This window comes from Micromys minutus (assembly GCF_963924665.1).
Source record: "Micromys minutus genome assembly, chromosome: 10".
Taxonomy (NCBI): domain Eukaryota; kingdom Metazoa; phylum Chordata; class Mammalia; order Rodentia; family Muridae; genus Micromys; species Micromys minutus.
Window position 1 is genome coordinate 7,912,931 of NC_137979.1, and position 16,821 is coordinate 7,929,751.

General features: G+C 46.9%; 1 protein-coding gene across 1 annotated transcript in view; it reads right to left on the reverse strand.

The window, feature by feature from the left end:
- Nucleotides 1-16,821, reverse strand: part of FAT2 (FAT atypical cadherin 2) — a gene marked incomplete at both ends in the record, with an annotated part of 59,368 nt that overhangs the window by 17,159 nt on the left and 25,388 nt on the right. Inside the window, 6 exons of the mRNA XM_080924181.1 lie at nt 483-697; nt 1,274-1,657; nt 4,074-4,307; nt 6,801-6,954; nt 9,706-9,902; nt 11,758-15,816. Coding sequence (XP_080780307.1) covers nt 483-697; nt 1,274-1,657; nt 4,074-4,307; nt 6,801-6,954; nt 9,706-9,902; nt 11,758-15,816 — 5,243 coding nt within the window. The remainder of the gene's footprint in view (nt 1-482; nt 698-1,273; nt 1,658-4,073; nt 4,308-6,800; nt 6,955-9,705; nt 9,903-11,757; nt 15,817-16,821) is intronic.

A 16,821-nucleotide genomic window follows, 5' to 3' on the forward strand; every position in this document is an offset into this window, starting at 1 on the left:
GCCACAGGCATGTTCGGGAAGGAACATCTTGATGTGCATTTGGGACACGGATGCGTATGGAGGCAGAAGGAGAGGCCAGAAGGGAGGTGGAGAGGAATCCTGAAGAACTGAACATGCCTCATAGAAAGAAGGAGCCACTGTGCATTTAAATGCAAAGTATAACATGACATACCCTTCGTCCCTGAGTCCCACCCGCTGGCACTCCAAGTCACTCTCTGTCATAGGCATGGGGCCAATACCTGGCATCAACCTCCTTTTGGCTCTCCTACTGAATATTGCCAGTGTTGTGGCCTCACCAAATCACCCTGATATCAACATGTGGCACAGTTTTGTTGAGAAGCGGCAAGTCACGGTCAAGTCTACAGAACACCGGCTTGATAAGCCAGGCTGTGCTTGTGGTGGCTGGGAATCCACTAGGGGAGTGAGGCAAGAGGCACCTCCAAAGTCCACTCCCCACAAAGAGTGAAGCTGGGGGTCCTTACCGTCAAGATGACATCACCCACAGCAGCGTTCTCTAAGACCCTCACAGTGTACAGGTCATGGGCGAATCGGGGGTGGTATTCATTAACATCGGTGACATTAATCACGATGGTGGTCACATCGCTGAGGGCGGAAGAGCTCTTCCGGCTGCATTCAATGGACAGGAAGTACTTGGGACTTGTCTCAAAGTCCAGACTCCCGTTGACATACAGGATTCCTGAGGAAAGAAGAGGTGATGGTGGAACATTAAGGCAGAGGTCTGGGGGGCTCCTGTGCACTGGGGTACATGGGAGGACTGTGCATGAGATACAGCAGTGGGATCCTTCCATGAGTTTCTGTGAGTTTGACTCAGGCTCCACAGTTAGGAGGATTGTGCTGCTTTCCCTCATGATCATAATGGACAATTCAGGGGTGCTAGGAATTTGGCTGACAGTGCTTTTAAATAGGCAGTGAGTCCTGTGCTACCTGAACACTGGATTTCAGCAAGTGTTTTTGGTACAGGGAGGAAGAGAGGCATGCCAAGCCTCCTGGGGTTTGGTCTGTGGTGAGAACAGGAAGCCACCAAATGGGATCAGTGGATGGATCTCTGATACCCTGGATAAAGTTCTGGAGGAAAATATGGAGGAATAACGGCCCTCTCGGGTAAGCTAAGCACACATGGATAAAGGGGTCAGCTTATGGGTCTCTTAAGAATTGGGGGCTTGGAGGGGGCTGTGTGGATGGATGCTCCCTGTATATGAAAAACTAGTATAGCCCCACGAATGAAGGCCTGAGCTGCCCCTGCCCATCTCACCTGTGTGAGCATCCAGTCGGAACTTCCCCTGCTCATTTCCACCTGTGATGTGGTAACCAGTCTTCTCTGAGCCCGGACGTGTGAGGGTAGCCAGGTGTAGCACCTCCGTGTCTATTAGAGCATCCTCAGGCACCTGTGTGCTGTGCTCCGAGTTCAGGAAGATGGGAAGGTAGTCCTCCAGACCCACTATGGAGACTGTAACAGTGCCCAATGTGGACAGTGGTATTGGGGTGCCTAGGTCTGAGGCACGGACCGTGAGCTCCACGGCTGAGCTTGACCTGACCTGCAGAGGCTTCTCCAGGCGAATCACTCCTGAGGTGGCATCAATGGAGAACTGGCCGTCGGCAGAGTTCATCAGCGAGTATACCACCTGAGCGTTGGCACCTGTAGAGTCCAGGGGTGAAAGTCACACTGAGGACATCTTACAGCAGAGCTTGGAACAGGCTCATAAAAGCTGGTATGCTCAGGGTATCCAGAAAATGAGAATACCTCGGGCAGCTGTTCTAAACCCTCACAAAAAGTTCTCGAGAGGATGATGGGCTCATTCACAAACTAGTTTGGCAACTTCCTATGCACCTATAATTAGTGTCAGAGTTAAGAAAACAGCTGATAGGGGGCTTGTTTGACTAAGTGCTTGTCACTGCAGCTTAAGGACCTGAGTTTGATCCCCAGAATGCATGCAAAAGGCAAGGCTGGGTGCTGTATGCTCTTAATCTTAGCTTAGGGAGGAAGAGACTTGCAGATCTCTGGAGCCTGCTGACAAGCCACCCTAGACTAATTCTGTGCCAATGAAGGGACCCTGTCACAAGGAGTAAAGTGGATGGCACCCAAGGAACAATGCCCGGGGTTGACTTCTGGTCTCTACACATACATGTGCACCCACATCATGAACATGAATGTGTGTGACAGGCTGCCCAGGTCCACCTCCTCTGCCTTTAGACTGACTGCTCGCCCTCCCTAGACTACTGCTCCTTCAAAAATCTTGCCTCCTGCAATGATTTAGGAAATGCTCGATGACATCACTAATGGAGTGTGACCCGACTTTATAATTATCCTGTCTGTCACCTCAAACTAATCTGGCTACATTGACTTCTAGAACATGTTTTGGCCTACCCAAAAGATCGATGATAAAGTATGACTTAGGAAAAAAGACCACATTAGTATGTTTCAGGATGACAGATGCCGTAATTGGTACAATATGGTACAAACATACCACAGTGGGTCTAATCTACTGTGTGCTATGGTTTGAATGTGAGCTTCATAGTTGATGTTTTGAAAATTCGGCCCCTCGTTCATGTGTGGCTGATGTCTGGAGGTCACTGACACTAGATGAAGACATGAAGGTGGAGCTATAGAGATGGCATTTGTGGCTTCATAAGAAGAAGACACACCCAAGATACTGTGGGTGTTCTTCCCACATGCCTTCTGTTATATTGTTATACAACCAGAAGCCCTCCCCAGCAGCTGGTACCACATTCTTTAACTTCCCAACCTCTATAACTGAAAGCCAGATACACTTCTATTTTCTTTTTTTGGTGTGTGCATATTTCTCTGCATGCAGGTGTGCATGCATGTGTGTGCCTGTGCATCTGGAGGCTAGAAGTCATTTCTCAGGAGCCATTCATATGTTTTTCTGAGACAGGGTCTCTCACTGGTCTGGGACTTACTAAGGCAGCTAGGCCAGCTGGTCAGCAAGCCCCAAAGATCTTCCTGTCCCCTCCCCTTGACCAGTATTTGGATTAAAGGCACACATCACTATGCTGGGGCTGGAACTCGGGTCTTCATGTTTGGCAGCAAGCCCTCTATCAAATGAGCATCTCTCTAGTCCTGAACCTCACCAGTTCCTTACTAGTCACTTAGTTCGTGGAATTCAATTGCATCAACAGAAACCAGACTAAAAGACTTTTCAGATACCACATAGAAGAGAAAAAAGTGAAAACAGGGTCATTAAAATAAAAAAAAAAAATAGTAGGCTTTGGGGGTAGGGAAATATAGCTCAGTGGTTGTGGTGTGGATGTGAAAAGGGATTCCCTGGGTTTTTGTGTCTGAACACTTGGTACCCAACTTATAGAGATGTTTTGGAAGGGTGTATGATGTTCAGAAGATGGAGTAGAGAAAGTAGGTCACTAGAGGTGGTCCTTAAGGCTTTATAGCCTGGTCCTGCTTCCTGGATACAGTGTGACGAGCTGCACTGCATGTCCTACTGCCATGGTGTATCTATCCCTTCTCAACCCATCGGCAAAATGAACTGTCCCTTCCATAAGCTGTTATTGTCACAGTAACAAGAAAAGGAACCGATACAGCAGTGAACAGCTTGCTAAGCACACCGGGTTCAAAGCCCAGTGTAAAAAGAAAAGTAAAATATTGAAACTGTTTCAGCTTTACTGTTTAAAATTTGCTGAAAGGATTTTAGTAAGCATAATGGCCTTACGGCCAAAATTTTCTTTCTTATATAAATTGATGAATTGAATGACATGTTTGTAGATTTCTGATTAACTGTATTCAAAACGGCTTTGAGAAAGGGAAGCATTTGGGCTTCAGTGGCAACATAAAGGTTCTTTGGGTGTAAGTGGCAGAGGGAATATGGTCTGTAATGGTTTGTGCCTCCTAAAGACACTTGTCAGAGCCTCAGGTGTATAGCTGTTCACAGATCTTTCCACTCTGGAGTATCCACAGACTCAACAAGGAGTTTTAGTCTAAGTCCGTCCCAGAGGACACAGAGACAATGCCTCACCCTAGCTGGACCTGATGTCGAGATGGCTCACCAGCAGAGGTGGCCACTAGTCCTTCACATACTCACCCTGGTCAGGGTCCCGGGCAAAGACCACAGCCACAGGGGTCTTAACTGTGGTGTTGTCGAAGACAGCCACAGCGCAGTGAGTGGGGAAGAACCTCGGGGCATTATCATTCACATCCTCAATGTGGAGAGTCACCTCCGCCTGGCATGATTGGCCTCCTCCATCTGTTGCCTTAGCAACAAGGTTGTATACATCCTTCCTTTCCCGGTCCAGGGCTGTGAGTGTGGTCAGCTCCCCTGCCAGGAGAAATGACAAAGGTTGGGCTTCCTTGAGAGGACATGTGTACCCTCTAGAGAGTTACAGTGACAGTCCTAGCCTCAGGCTCTATCGAAGCACAGACTGGTCTGTGTGCATGCTGTCCCGGAAGAAACCCGGTTGCATCTCCTAACACCTGCTTACCTTTCTAATTCTCCCACAACACTCCATGACCATCATCACCAATCTAAAGTCACCATTAATAAGCTACAAATAGACTGATATTTAAAGGCCAATTAGGCAACTTTTAAAATCAGGTGAGATATATGTCATACTGTCTGGTTTTGTGTCAACTTGACACAAGCTGGAGTTATCACAGAGAAAGGAGCCTCAATTGGGGAAATGCCTCCATGAGATCCAACTGTAAGGCATTTTCTCAACTAGTGATCAAGGGGGGAGGGCCCAGCCCATTGTGTGTGATACCATCCCTGGGCTGGTAGAACTGGGTTCTATAAGAAAGCAGGCTGAGCAAGCCAGGGGAAGCAAGCCAGTAAGTGACATCCCTCCATAGCCTCTGCATCAGCTCCTGCTTCCTGACCTGCTTGAGTTCCAGTCCCGACTTCCTCTGGTGATGAACAGTGATATAAAGTGTAAGCTGAATAAACCCTTTCCTCCCCAACTTTTTTCTTGGCCATGATGTTTGTGCAAGAATAGAAACCCTGACTAAGACATATGTATATATCCATGCAGAGAGTATATGATCTGAGCATTGCTGTTCATGTCCATATTTATATAACATATAATATATATTGTATTAATAAAAAATATAAAATAAAACATAAATTATATATAATTATGTGTATGTGTACATATGCTTGTGTGTGCCACATAATAACCCAATGATTAAAAATACATGATGTGAATATGGTTACACATGACTTTAATCCCAGTAGCTAGGGAGGGAGAGACAGGTATATCTCTTCAAGTTATAGTCTAGCCTGGTCTACATGGTTCCAGGACAGTCATAGTTTTTTTTTTTGTTGTTGTTGTTGGTTTTTTTTTTTTTTTTTTTTTTTTTTTGAGAAACTGTCTCAAATCACTAAAGACAACTTTACGTTCTTCTTTGCAAACACCTGCAAGCAATCACGGAGGGGGAACAGCAAATTATACATCAGAGAAGCAATTACAGAGGGATTTTGGAGGTGCATGGAAGGCAAGCCAGTTGGATACACCCTGAGTAGGCTTTGGCGAGGGATTATTGTGTAGGCTTCCTGGCTCCAGCTGGATACATACCTGCGGTGTTTTTTAATTTGTAGACCAAGCATGCATTATTTTCATATTCTGGGAAAAAATGCCCAGTTTGTTTTTCTTTTAAGTCCTCACGGAAAGTCCTGCAGCTGCGCAAACAGCAGCAGAGGGAAGACGAGCTTTCCAAATCACTCAATGTGCTGGACGGGGGTCAGGAAGGACAACATAGTCTCTGATCCACCCAGATAGCTTCCAGGGACATCGTTGTCACCGCCACCCCCTACCTCCCCACCTACCTCTCCCTGCTCAGGAATCTCTGAGTCAGCTTTGGAGCTATGGATTCAAGCCAAAGGTTGACAGCTGGTCCCTGTGCCTGGCTACCTCCGGCCACCTGCTTCCCACAGCAGGCTGCAGGACAGGGTCTAACCTGGGGATATTGCTCGTCCCCACCTTTCTCTCCAACAGTCCTTCATCATTCAGCCCTGGCATGGCTAGTCACGGTTCACTCTGCAGGAGCCTCCACTTTCTATTTCTGTTTGGTCCCTTGCTGGTCTTATGCTAATTTTTCCTGTTTACTGAATTCTTCCTTAGCCCAGGTCCGGCTTCCAAGAGCTTTATTGCTTGTGGTTTTAACCGAAGTCTTGGGCACCAGTAACCCCGCTTGCAATGTGCAGATCTTGAGATTGCACCAACTTTGGCCCTTACTAGTCTGAACACCCCATTGTCTCCAAAGGGCATCAGTCCACCTGTCTTCAGGGCATCATCTTCTGTCCTCTCTCTTCCCCCTTGACCATCTTTATCCTTCCCTGCCTTCCCTGCATGCTTGACTAACTCCTGTGTGAGCTCAAGCCCACACAAAAACAGCATTTCCTCAAAGAGGCTTTATTTAACCCGGCTTCTAAGCCTAAGTCAACTTTCCTCAACATTGCTGTCTCCCCTCCACCCTCCTCCTCCTCTTCTATGTTTATTTGGGGGACAGATCTCATACTGTAGCCCAGGTTAGTCTCAAACTCACTGTGTAACCCAGGCTGGCCCTAAACTCTTGATACTCCTCACTGAGATTACAGGTGTGAGCCTTTCATAGCTCCTAACTCCGAACGCTGCAAGCCACTGACCCGGCCTTTACCCTGGGATTATAAAAAACTGGGTCGGAACTCATCTGTCCTTTTATGTGCCCGGCTGCTGGTATTTGCTAATGGGTGGATGAGTGAATTCCTGCTTCAAGGAAGAGCCCACCATGGCACAGACACAGGTTCTTGGCTTTATCCCACATCTCAGAGATTTACCTGTGTGAGGGTCCAGCTTGAATTCCTGGGCCCCAGGTCCATGTAGAGAGTATGTGATCTGAGCATTGGTATCCATGTCCACATCTATGGCAGAGACTTTCAAGATGAAGTGTCCAGGAGTGGCATCCTCACGGACCTTGCCAGTGTAGAGAAGCTGAAGCCAGAAAGGTGGAGAGAGAGTCTGAGGCAGAGTGCTTAGATCCAGGAGTGGGGGGAGGGGAGGAGGGAGAGGGGAGGAGGGAGAGAGAGAGGGCAAGGAGCGACTCAGGTGAAAACATACAGAGACAGGGAGCAGAAAAGGGAGCAAAGATGGGGTAAGATGAGACATCACCTGGGGTGGCTCTCCGGGTAATCCCAATATTCGGGAAGAACATGCCAGAGGGTCTAGAGCTCCAGTTCATTTCGGCTTCATAGTGAATCTAAGGCCAGCCTGGGTTACATCACTTTCTGGTGTGTGTGTGTGTGTGTGTGTGTGTGTGTGTGTGTGTGTGTGTGTTTATACGAACATGTAAGAAAAATGGAGATTAAAAGCCAGAGGCTTGATAAGATGGTTCAGTGGGTAAATATGCTTGCTATATAATCCTAAAACCCAAGTTTCATCCCTGGAGCCCATATAAAGGTGAAAGGAAAAACCAAACAAACAAACAAACCGACTTCACCATGTTGTCTTCCAACCAACCCCCATGTGAACACCCTCCCAACTCCCATCGCATCAAATGTGAACCACAATAACAATGAACAAAATGGTTGTTTTTAAAGCTAGAAGAGAGAGCTGAGGAGATGGCTCAGTGGGTAAAGGGCCTGTCACAAAAGCATGAGGATCTGAGTTTGGATCCCCAGAACCTACATAAAAAGTGGGGATGGTGTACTCCTGTAAGCTTAGCTTTGGGGAGGGGTGTTGGAGGTAGGCGGATTCCTCAAGGTCACTGAGCTCAAGGTCTGTCCTGGGACTATGAGTAGGGCAGTGATCAATGAACTTCAGGTTTACTGAGCAACCCTGTCTCCAAAAATAAATGTGGGAAGTGACTGAGGAAAGACACCAGACACTGTTGATCTCTGTCTGGCCCTTATACACATGCACACATACACACACATAAGCACACACATATACATCAAACAAAAAAACAAGCACAACAAGTCAGAAGAAGAATGGCAGAGAATAAGTCAGAAAATAGCCTACAAGCAGCCACCATTGGGCTAATGACCAGGGCTGGAAGGACCCACCACAGCCTACATGGAGGGGGTCACTGGAATGGAGCAGAGGCTGAGGCAGGTTCTGGCAGTGGGTGATGCAGTCTCAGGCCAAGCCCTGCCAAGCTTCATCCCTGCTTCTGTTGTAAGGCTAGGCTACCAAGGTCACCTCCCTGCTCATATTTCCAGGACAGATCACCAGACTTCAGTGGCTCTACCACCTGCCTTGCCCTTCCCTCCCTCCCCTGCAGGGCAACCTGGGGCTGGGTACTGGGAAACAGTTGGAGCCTCTGAGAACTTGGTATCCCTGCGATGTCCTAGTTTGCACCAATGTGTACAGGCAAACATGGACTCTGGGCATTCTCTGAGCATTCATGCCCAACTGGACTGTGTGGTACTGGAACTCAGATCTCTCTTCCCTGGCTTCGATGATATTATGGGCTGTCTTAGGAAAGGCTACGCTGGCCTGATCCCAGCCACTCCTAATATAAGAGAAAGAGGAGGTGGTAAGTGTGATCAAATGGGACAGAGAAATGAGATGGCCACCTTTTACCCCAAGAAAAATCCGTCTTTTGGAGATCACTCAAAAATGTGCCCATCTGGACTCCATGCTTAGAAATGTCCCAGGCTCCCTTCTGCTGTCTTTTATGTGACAGAAGACAGGGATGAAAGGAAAGTAACAGGGCATATACATTCATGTGTGCTTCATGGTGCCATATGTGCATTTGTATGTGCAAGTAAGTTTAAAGTGTGCACATATGCAAGAACATACATGGGTACAGTTGCATGAAATACATATGTGAACACAGGCTGCTGTGGTGAACAAATGTGGCAGCTGTGTAGGTATGTGTTCATGTAAACACACATACATTTTTTGCAGGTATTTGTGTCTATGTGGAGGCGTTGAAGCTGACCCTCTGGGCAGAATCTGTATATATAAGTATGTATTGATGTGTCTACCATGACTAGCTAAATTTTTCAGCAGACATGAATTTGTTCTAAGTTGAGATGTTATAAAATTAAAATGTTTACAGTTTAAGTTTTTTGTTTTATTTTGTTTTGTTTGTTTGTTTGTTTGTTGTTGAGGCAAAGTCTCTTTGTGCCCTGGATGTCCTGGAACTCACTCCATAGACAATGCTGGACTCTGACACCCGATTGCTGGGATTAAAGGCATGAGCAACCATGTCTGACCATTTAAAAAAATTGGAATAATGCAAATTCTTCTAGATTAAAAAACAGTTATTATTTTTAAAAATACATTTAAAAGGGGAACTTCTCTGGCTATTTTATTGCATTTGTTTGTATGTGTACATATGTGTGTGTCCATGTGTGTTCCATAGATTATGTGTAGAGGTCAGAGGACAACTTTCAAGAGTTGGTCTCCTCCTTGTACCATGTGTGTCCTGGGATCAGACTTAGGCTGTTGGCTTGGCAACAGGTAGGCCTGCTACCTCTTGGTCTGTGTTGCAGAGACATGGTTTTGTATGATGTATGTACCATGGCTCCTGAAGGGTTTGCTGTATTGATATGGCTGGGAGCAAGAAAATGCCCAGAATGGTTCCTGTCTATGGGTAGCAGTCTAAGGTCTGTTCAGAAGATGCCAAGAAAGGTGGACAGTAATGACCAATGAGGGTTTGTCTTTATTCAGGAGAATAGAGACCTTCTCCCGGCCTTCCTTGCCTCCACCTCCAAAGACAACACTCTGAGGGCTCACCTGTGAGCACTGCGGGCTGTTATCATTGATGTCCAGGACGAAGACCTCCACGGGGACTGAAGCCTGGAACTTGCCATCTGACGCTGTGATTCTGAGCAGATACTTGGCTATGTGCTCTCGGTCCAGAGTCTTCCTTGAAGAGATCCTCCATTCATCCCCAACTTGACTGATGCTAAACTGACCCAGGGGGTCTCCCTCTAAAAAGGAGGGATGCAGCTATCAGGAACCAAGAACAGGAATGAACTGGGCTCTGTGTCCTGGGTGGCTGCACCCCTGACTCGTCTTTTGGGATTGCTGGGGAAGGCAGAATTTTCATCCCTGAACTAGGGACCCACAATTCTATACTGAGTCTATTTTGCCAAGTTTGGAAGCCTCTCCTGACTTCCAAGTGAGATGATTACTGTAAGAAGTACAAATGTGGCCAGTGGGAGGAACAAGGCTCCTATTTCTTGTGATCGGGAAGCCTTGAGGGAAGTCAGGGAGAGGTAAATTCTAGATATATATGAGAAATGTTTACGCTTTGCTGCGACACTTCAGCAGAGTGAGGTAAGAGATTCACAACATTAACTCTAGGGTTTAATACACATCTAAAGGCACATGCTAAGCCAAGGGCATGTGATCATCTCCCAACAAGGGTGTGGAAAGGTGACGTCTCCCTCCGGTTCTAAGATTTTTCCCATGATTCTGTTCTTATAAGAGCTGACTGTCACCCTCTATTATTCTCGTATTCTCGGGGCTTCAAAACTGGTGTCAAGTGTCTGATATCACAAGATTAGAACCACCATTTTTTTTCTGATTATTTCAAGTGGCTCTGACCCTGTCTGTCTTGTCCCCTCAACAGCTGCACTGGCAGAACAAACCATGTTTATGGAACAGGGTGGGGGACATAAAGCTAGGAATGAGAAGAAAGGGTTGATCTGTGTGAAGGTTCATCTTCATTTTCATCTTGGCTGAATCTAGAATCACCCAGGGAACACTCCTCTGTGTGTATCTGTTAGAGCATTTCCAGAGAGGTTTAACTGGAGATGGAAAACCGCCCCCTGAATTGTGAGCAGCACCAGCCCATGGGCCATGGGCCTAAATTGAGTGAAAAGAACGTAAGTGGAGAGTCAACATTTGTCTCTCTGGATACAGTGTGATAAGATGCCTTATATTCTGTCATGTCTTCCTGCCACAGTGGATTACATCCCCCTTTAAGCCAAGAGCCAGGATAAGCCTGTCCTTACACCCGTTGCTTTGATCAGTTATTTTTGCCATAGCAATGAGGGATGTGACTAATATACTCTGGGTGAAGAACCCTCCCTCAAACCTGCCCTGGGCATGGTGCAAAGACAGGCATAAGGACAGATAGTTATGAGTCACAGCTGCTGGGTACCTCAGCACCCCTAGAAGACAAACAATAGCAGTGTGGTGTTCTAAATGAGAATGGCCTCGTAGGCTCATCGACTTGGATGTTAGTCAGGAAGAAAAACCGTTTGGGAAGGATTAGGAGGTGTGGCTTTATTGGATTTGTGGTGTGTCACAGGGGACGTGCCTTGAGATTTCAAACATTCACACCAGGCCCAGTCTCTCTATGCCTGCCGCCTGCAGATCAGAGCGTAAAGCTCTCAGATACTGCCCCAGTGCTGTGCTGTCTGCTTTATACCATGGTGATCATGGACAAACCCTCTCAAACTGTAAGCAAAGCCCCCAGTTAAGTGTTTTCTTTTATAGGAGTTGCTTTAGTCATTGTGTCTCTACACAGCAATAGACTAGTGACCAAGACAAGCAGGTATAGTACACACCTTTGATTCCATCTCCTCACCTAAAGGAATTAGGATTACCTCTTTGAAAGTACATCCTAATTTGTAGGCAACTTTTGGAGCTTCCCCAAGTTGGGTTTTCTCAGTTTCCCTATAAGGTGGGTGAGAACAAAGATGCCAAGTGTCTAAATGGAACCACTGAGATCATAGGGGAACAAGTGACTAAACGTGTCACCTTCTTCTCAGAGTACCTCCTTCTAGGCTTTCTCAATGTCTCCCAATGCCTCTAATCCAAGATAAGCATCCTTACCTGTGATATAGCAGGTGACCTGCCTATTCTGCTCAGAGATGTCAGCATCCAAAGTCTTCAGAGTAGCCACAAGTTCACCAGGCTCATTGTTCTCCACCACAGAGCCTCTGTAGTCTTCAGAAGCAAACCGAGGGGGGTTGTCATTCTCGTCTGTGATGGAGACCTCAACCAGGGCCTGAGAAGACAGCTGGATGGTCTGCCCATGATCAAAGGCCACCACATAGAAACGGTAGGTCTGCTGAGTCTCACAGTCCAGTTCTTGGAGTGTGGTGATCCAGCCGCTCTCACTGTCAACAGCAAAGAGTTCATGGATGTTGCTACCAGGCTCCACTAAGAGTCTGTAGCTCACCTGTCCATCACTTCCAGTGTCCTGGTCATTGGCAGTCACCTGAATGACTGTGGTCCCTCCTGGCATATTCTCAGTGAGGAAAGCCTTATATGGATCAGCCTCGAATACAGGCCTATTGTCATTGACATCTTCCACTTGAATGTTGACAGAAACCAATGACACCAAGTCAGTATCCTCATGAGGGCAATGTGCCATCAGGTCAATCTGGTACCATTTGGTGGACTCATGGTCCATGGCTTTTCTCACCTTTAGGACTCCTGTGTCTTGATCCAAGGAGAAGACATCATCGCTGTTGCTCTCTGGAGTGGTACCCTGAACCAGACTGTAGATGATTGGATCTTGAGCAGCCACTGCTTTCACAGACCCAATTTCAGAACCTTCTGGAAGGTCTTCGGATGCAGAGAAAGTATACAGAGGTTCAGAAAACTTAGGCAAAGGGATTTCATTAGGAACCACTTGCAGTCGTACTGGTACCAGAGAGTCCCAATGAGGAGGACCACCATCCTGGGCTTTGATGTTGAAGTCAACAGCCCTGTTTTCCAGTCCCACCAGGCTCTCCTTCACCTTGACCACACCAGTGGTTGGGTTGACTTCAATGACCTCTTCTGCAAGGTCCTCGGTCGAGTCTACTGAATAGGTAACATCTGCGTTCCGACCTTCGTCTGCATCATAAGCCAGTACTTGGATAATGGGGGAGTCTCTGCTGACATTGGATGGGATGGACACGGTGTACCCAGATGCTTTGAATTGTGGGGCATTGTCATTTTCATCCGTGAGAATGATCTTCACAGTACAGAAGGCCACTTTCCCTCCTCCGTCCCTTGCCATGACCTTAATAGCAATCACCCTTTCTGTTGAATTTTCCCGGTCCAGTTTCTGCAGGGTGGTAATCTGACCACTGGGATTTATAAAGAACCTTTCCCCAGCTAGTTTATTGATGATGGTGTAGTCCACCTTACCATAGGGACCGCTGTCTTTGTCTATGGCTAGCAACTCAATCACCTTTGTCCCCACTTTTGCATTCTCAGCTAATTCGGCTTCATAGACATTTTGCTGGAACTCTGGGCTGTATTTGTTGGCATTGGTAGTGTTGATATATACTGGCACTGTTGCTTGGAAGACCCCATCAGAAGCACCTACTCTCAAGTTGTAAGATGAGTCCAGCTGCTTTTTGCAAAGGTTGAACATAGAAATGACTCCTGATGTGCTATTGATGGAGAAATGTCGGTCCTGGTTGCCAGAAAGAATCAGGTACTCCAGGCGGGAGGTGTCCCCAATATCGGGATCAAGAGCTTGAACTTTTAGAACTAGATGGCCACAGGTTGCCAGCTCGCTGACATTGGCTTCGTACTGAGGTTCCCTGAACTCTGGGGGGTTGTCATTGATGTCTGACACATTGACAACCACAACTGTTTCACCAGTGAGCGGGGGATCTCCTCTATCCATGGCCCTGACCTTCACTCGAAAATGTTGGTGAGCTTCATAGTCCAGTTCCTGGATGGTGAATATCTCTCCCGTGCTCCCATTGATGCGGAAGAACTTAGAAACATCTGAACCATCCTCTACAATCTGGTAGGAGACATCTTGGTTCTGTCCTGAGTCTTGGTCAGAAGCCAAAAGTTGGATTACAGGAGTCTGTGCAGGTGAGCCCTCGGAAACCGAAGTGGTATATACCAACTGGGAAAAAGTGGGAGGGTTATCATTGATGTCCTCAACTAAGACTTCCACTGTGGCTTCAGAAAAGGACCCCAGAGCCGTGTCTGTGGCTCTCACTGTGAACACATGTTTGTTCTTTGCCTCATAGTCCAGAGGCCCTGTCACTGTAAGGACGCCGGTTTTAAAGTCGGTGGTAAACAACATCAAAGGCTCCTCTTCTACAATGTTATAGATGAGCCGCAGGCCCTCTGGACTCCGGGCCTGTGTGTGGAGAATTGGGGTATAGAGTGTGATATTTTCAGGCACTTTCACTTTGTAGTACGGACTCTGAAACAATGGGTTGGATTTATTTCTGACAGTAACATGCACCTCTACCTCAGTTTGGAGGGGCGGAGTACCTGAATCCCGAGCAATGACTCTGAGGTGATACTTATTCAATGCTTGATAATCAAACGGCTTCTTGAGTGATATATCCCCAACATAGGGGTCAATCCGGAAATAGGCATAATCTTCTGCAAACCCGTATGTGACGGTCCCATTGGCTCCCAAGTCCTTATCAGTGGCAGATACCTGAAAGAGGACATCCCCAGGTTCAGTGCCATCTTGGATGACTGTATAATAGGGTAGGTGCTGAAACTCGGGGACATTGTCATTGACATCTTCAACAGAAATTCTGACAAGAGCCTGGGCCACCCGCTGAGGGGCCCGGTTATCCCTCACTTCCACGGCCACTTCGTGAGTGTCCTGCTGCTCCCGATCAAATGCCACTCCTCTGGTTTGTAGCACACCTGCCGACTTGACCATGTGAAATAAGTCTGTGCCATTCAAGAGGAAGTAGGAAAGGGTGTCATTCAGATGGTTCCCATGGACACCAAGAATTACCAGTGGCTTTCTGTGTGGTGAATTCTCCTTCACTCTTGCCCTGTAGATATCCTGATCAAAATGTAAGCTTTTATCAAGGACTTGGGTCAAAGATATTTTTACTACTGCAGTATCTTGATACTGACCATCAGAAGCTCTAATATTGAACTTCTGAAGAAGCCTCAGAGTCGCAGGATTAACCACAGATATTTGGCCTGTGGTGGGATGGATGGTAACAGCTTCATCCGTGTTGCTAGTTTTGATGCTATAGGTGACTTCTGAGTCATTATCCTCAGCCTGCACTGTGAGGAGCTCCATGCCAGGGTGGATGGGTTCTACCACCACCACTTCGTATATCTGCTCTGAGAACCTGGGAGGAGAGTCATTCACATCCCGGACATGGATGATAACCCTGGCAGATCTGGGTGCAAATAAGATGGGTGTCCCTTGGTCGTGGACATAGATGTTGAATTGAAATAAGGGTGTGTTCTCATAATCCAGTTCTGAAGTGGTAGTTAGGGTTCCCATGCTGGGGTCAATTTTGAAAAACTTTAAGGCCTCTGGTTCCAAGATTTTATAGACCAACAAGGAATTGGCTTCCTGGTCACTGTCTGAGGCACGGATCACTAAGGGGCTGTTGTCTTCATCCAGGATCAGGCTATGCAGAGGAGCTGCCTCACTGATGTACCCCACGAAAGTTGACTTTAGGAATGCAGGGGCATTGTCATTCTCATCGATGATGTAGACAAGCGCCACCACCTCCGTGAACACGCCAGCCATGTTGCTGCCTCGGATTTTCAGTTGGTATGATGGGACTTTCTCATGGTCCAAGCGTTTCTGAGTGGAGATGAGGCCGGAATAGGAGTTCATGGAGAACACACTGTCCTTGTTCCCCTCTCTTAACTCATAGGTGACTTCAGAGGAGCTGGCAGCAGAGATGAGGAGGATCGGGGAGCCAATGGGGACCGATTCTGGGATCTCTATAAAATACTCATCTTCTGAAAATATGGGAGCACTGCTGTCGGAGGGGTGGACACGAATGACCACCATGGCCAGGTCATGCCGCTGGGGGGAGCCTTGGTCTTCTGCCTTCACAGTTAATGCGTGCCTAGCGAGATGGACACCATCAAGCTTCTGAGCTACTGTGATGATGCCCAGGAGGGAGTCAATGTTGAAGAAACCCTCACTGTTCCCTGAAACAGAGAACAGGACAAAGTGAAGTTTGCCACACTTTCAAGAGACACCAGCTAGGCTTCTTAGGTCAGTCAAGAGGCCGTGGCACCAAACAGGGACAGGATACACTCTGCATCACAGTCACCCTGGAGTTAGTCTAGCATGCTTAGAGCAAACGCATGCTACTCGGTTCTGAATGTCACCCTGGATAGTTGCTGTCTAAATAAAAGTGTAGGGCATTAGAAAGTCTCCAGGATACAACTTGAACTACAAACCAAAGATGTCATCCATAAGCCTTTGAAGCCGAGAAATGGGACTTTCACTTTGCAAGGACAGCATGCTTTGCCCTTTAGTTCATTGTCCCCTTTTGTAGGAAGAACTTGTGTTGTATGGTAGAGCATTCAGAAGCATCCCTTGACTCTCTATTGATAGCTCTTATAAGATGGGTCTGCAAACATGGAGTCAGGCAACGTTGATGGGGACTTTAAAAGCCACTCTTCTCTTTACAGCCTCCCATCAGAAAGTCTCTCACTGCTTGGAGAATGACTATGGAGGGGAGTGGGGGGAATTACAGAGTACCCAGAGCCATGGCTTTTGTACCAAGGCTTCCCACTATGCTCTACCCCTAATCTTCTGCCAGTCTCATATACTCTTGATAATTTCTTTTCAGTACTCAGCCACTGGACAATTATTCTATAATAGCATCCCATGAATGCTTTTCTTTAAGTAGATTCACTCTAGATTTGACGTGTGTTTTTAGAAGGCAACTTCATACTGATATTTTTTTTTAATCTTTTTTTTTTTTTTTTTTTGCTATAAGTTAGGGGTTATTATATATGAAAAAAATCACATTACACTCTATGAAAGATATTTTCTTGTAAAGTATGTGGCCCGGAACCTATCTTCTTTCTTTGGTTTAAAAAAAATGGGGCTGGAGAGATGGCTCAGTGGTTAAAAGCACTGACTGCTCTTTCAGAGGTCCTGAGTTCAAGTCCCAGCAACTACATGGTGGCTCACAACCATCT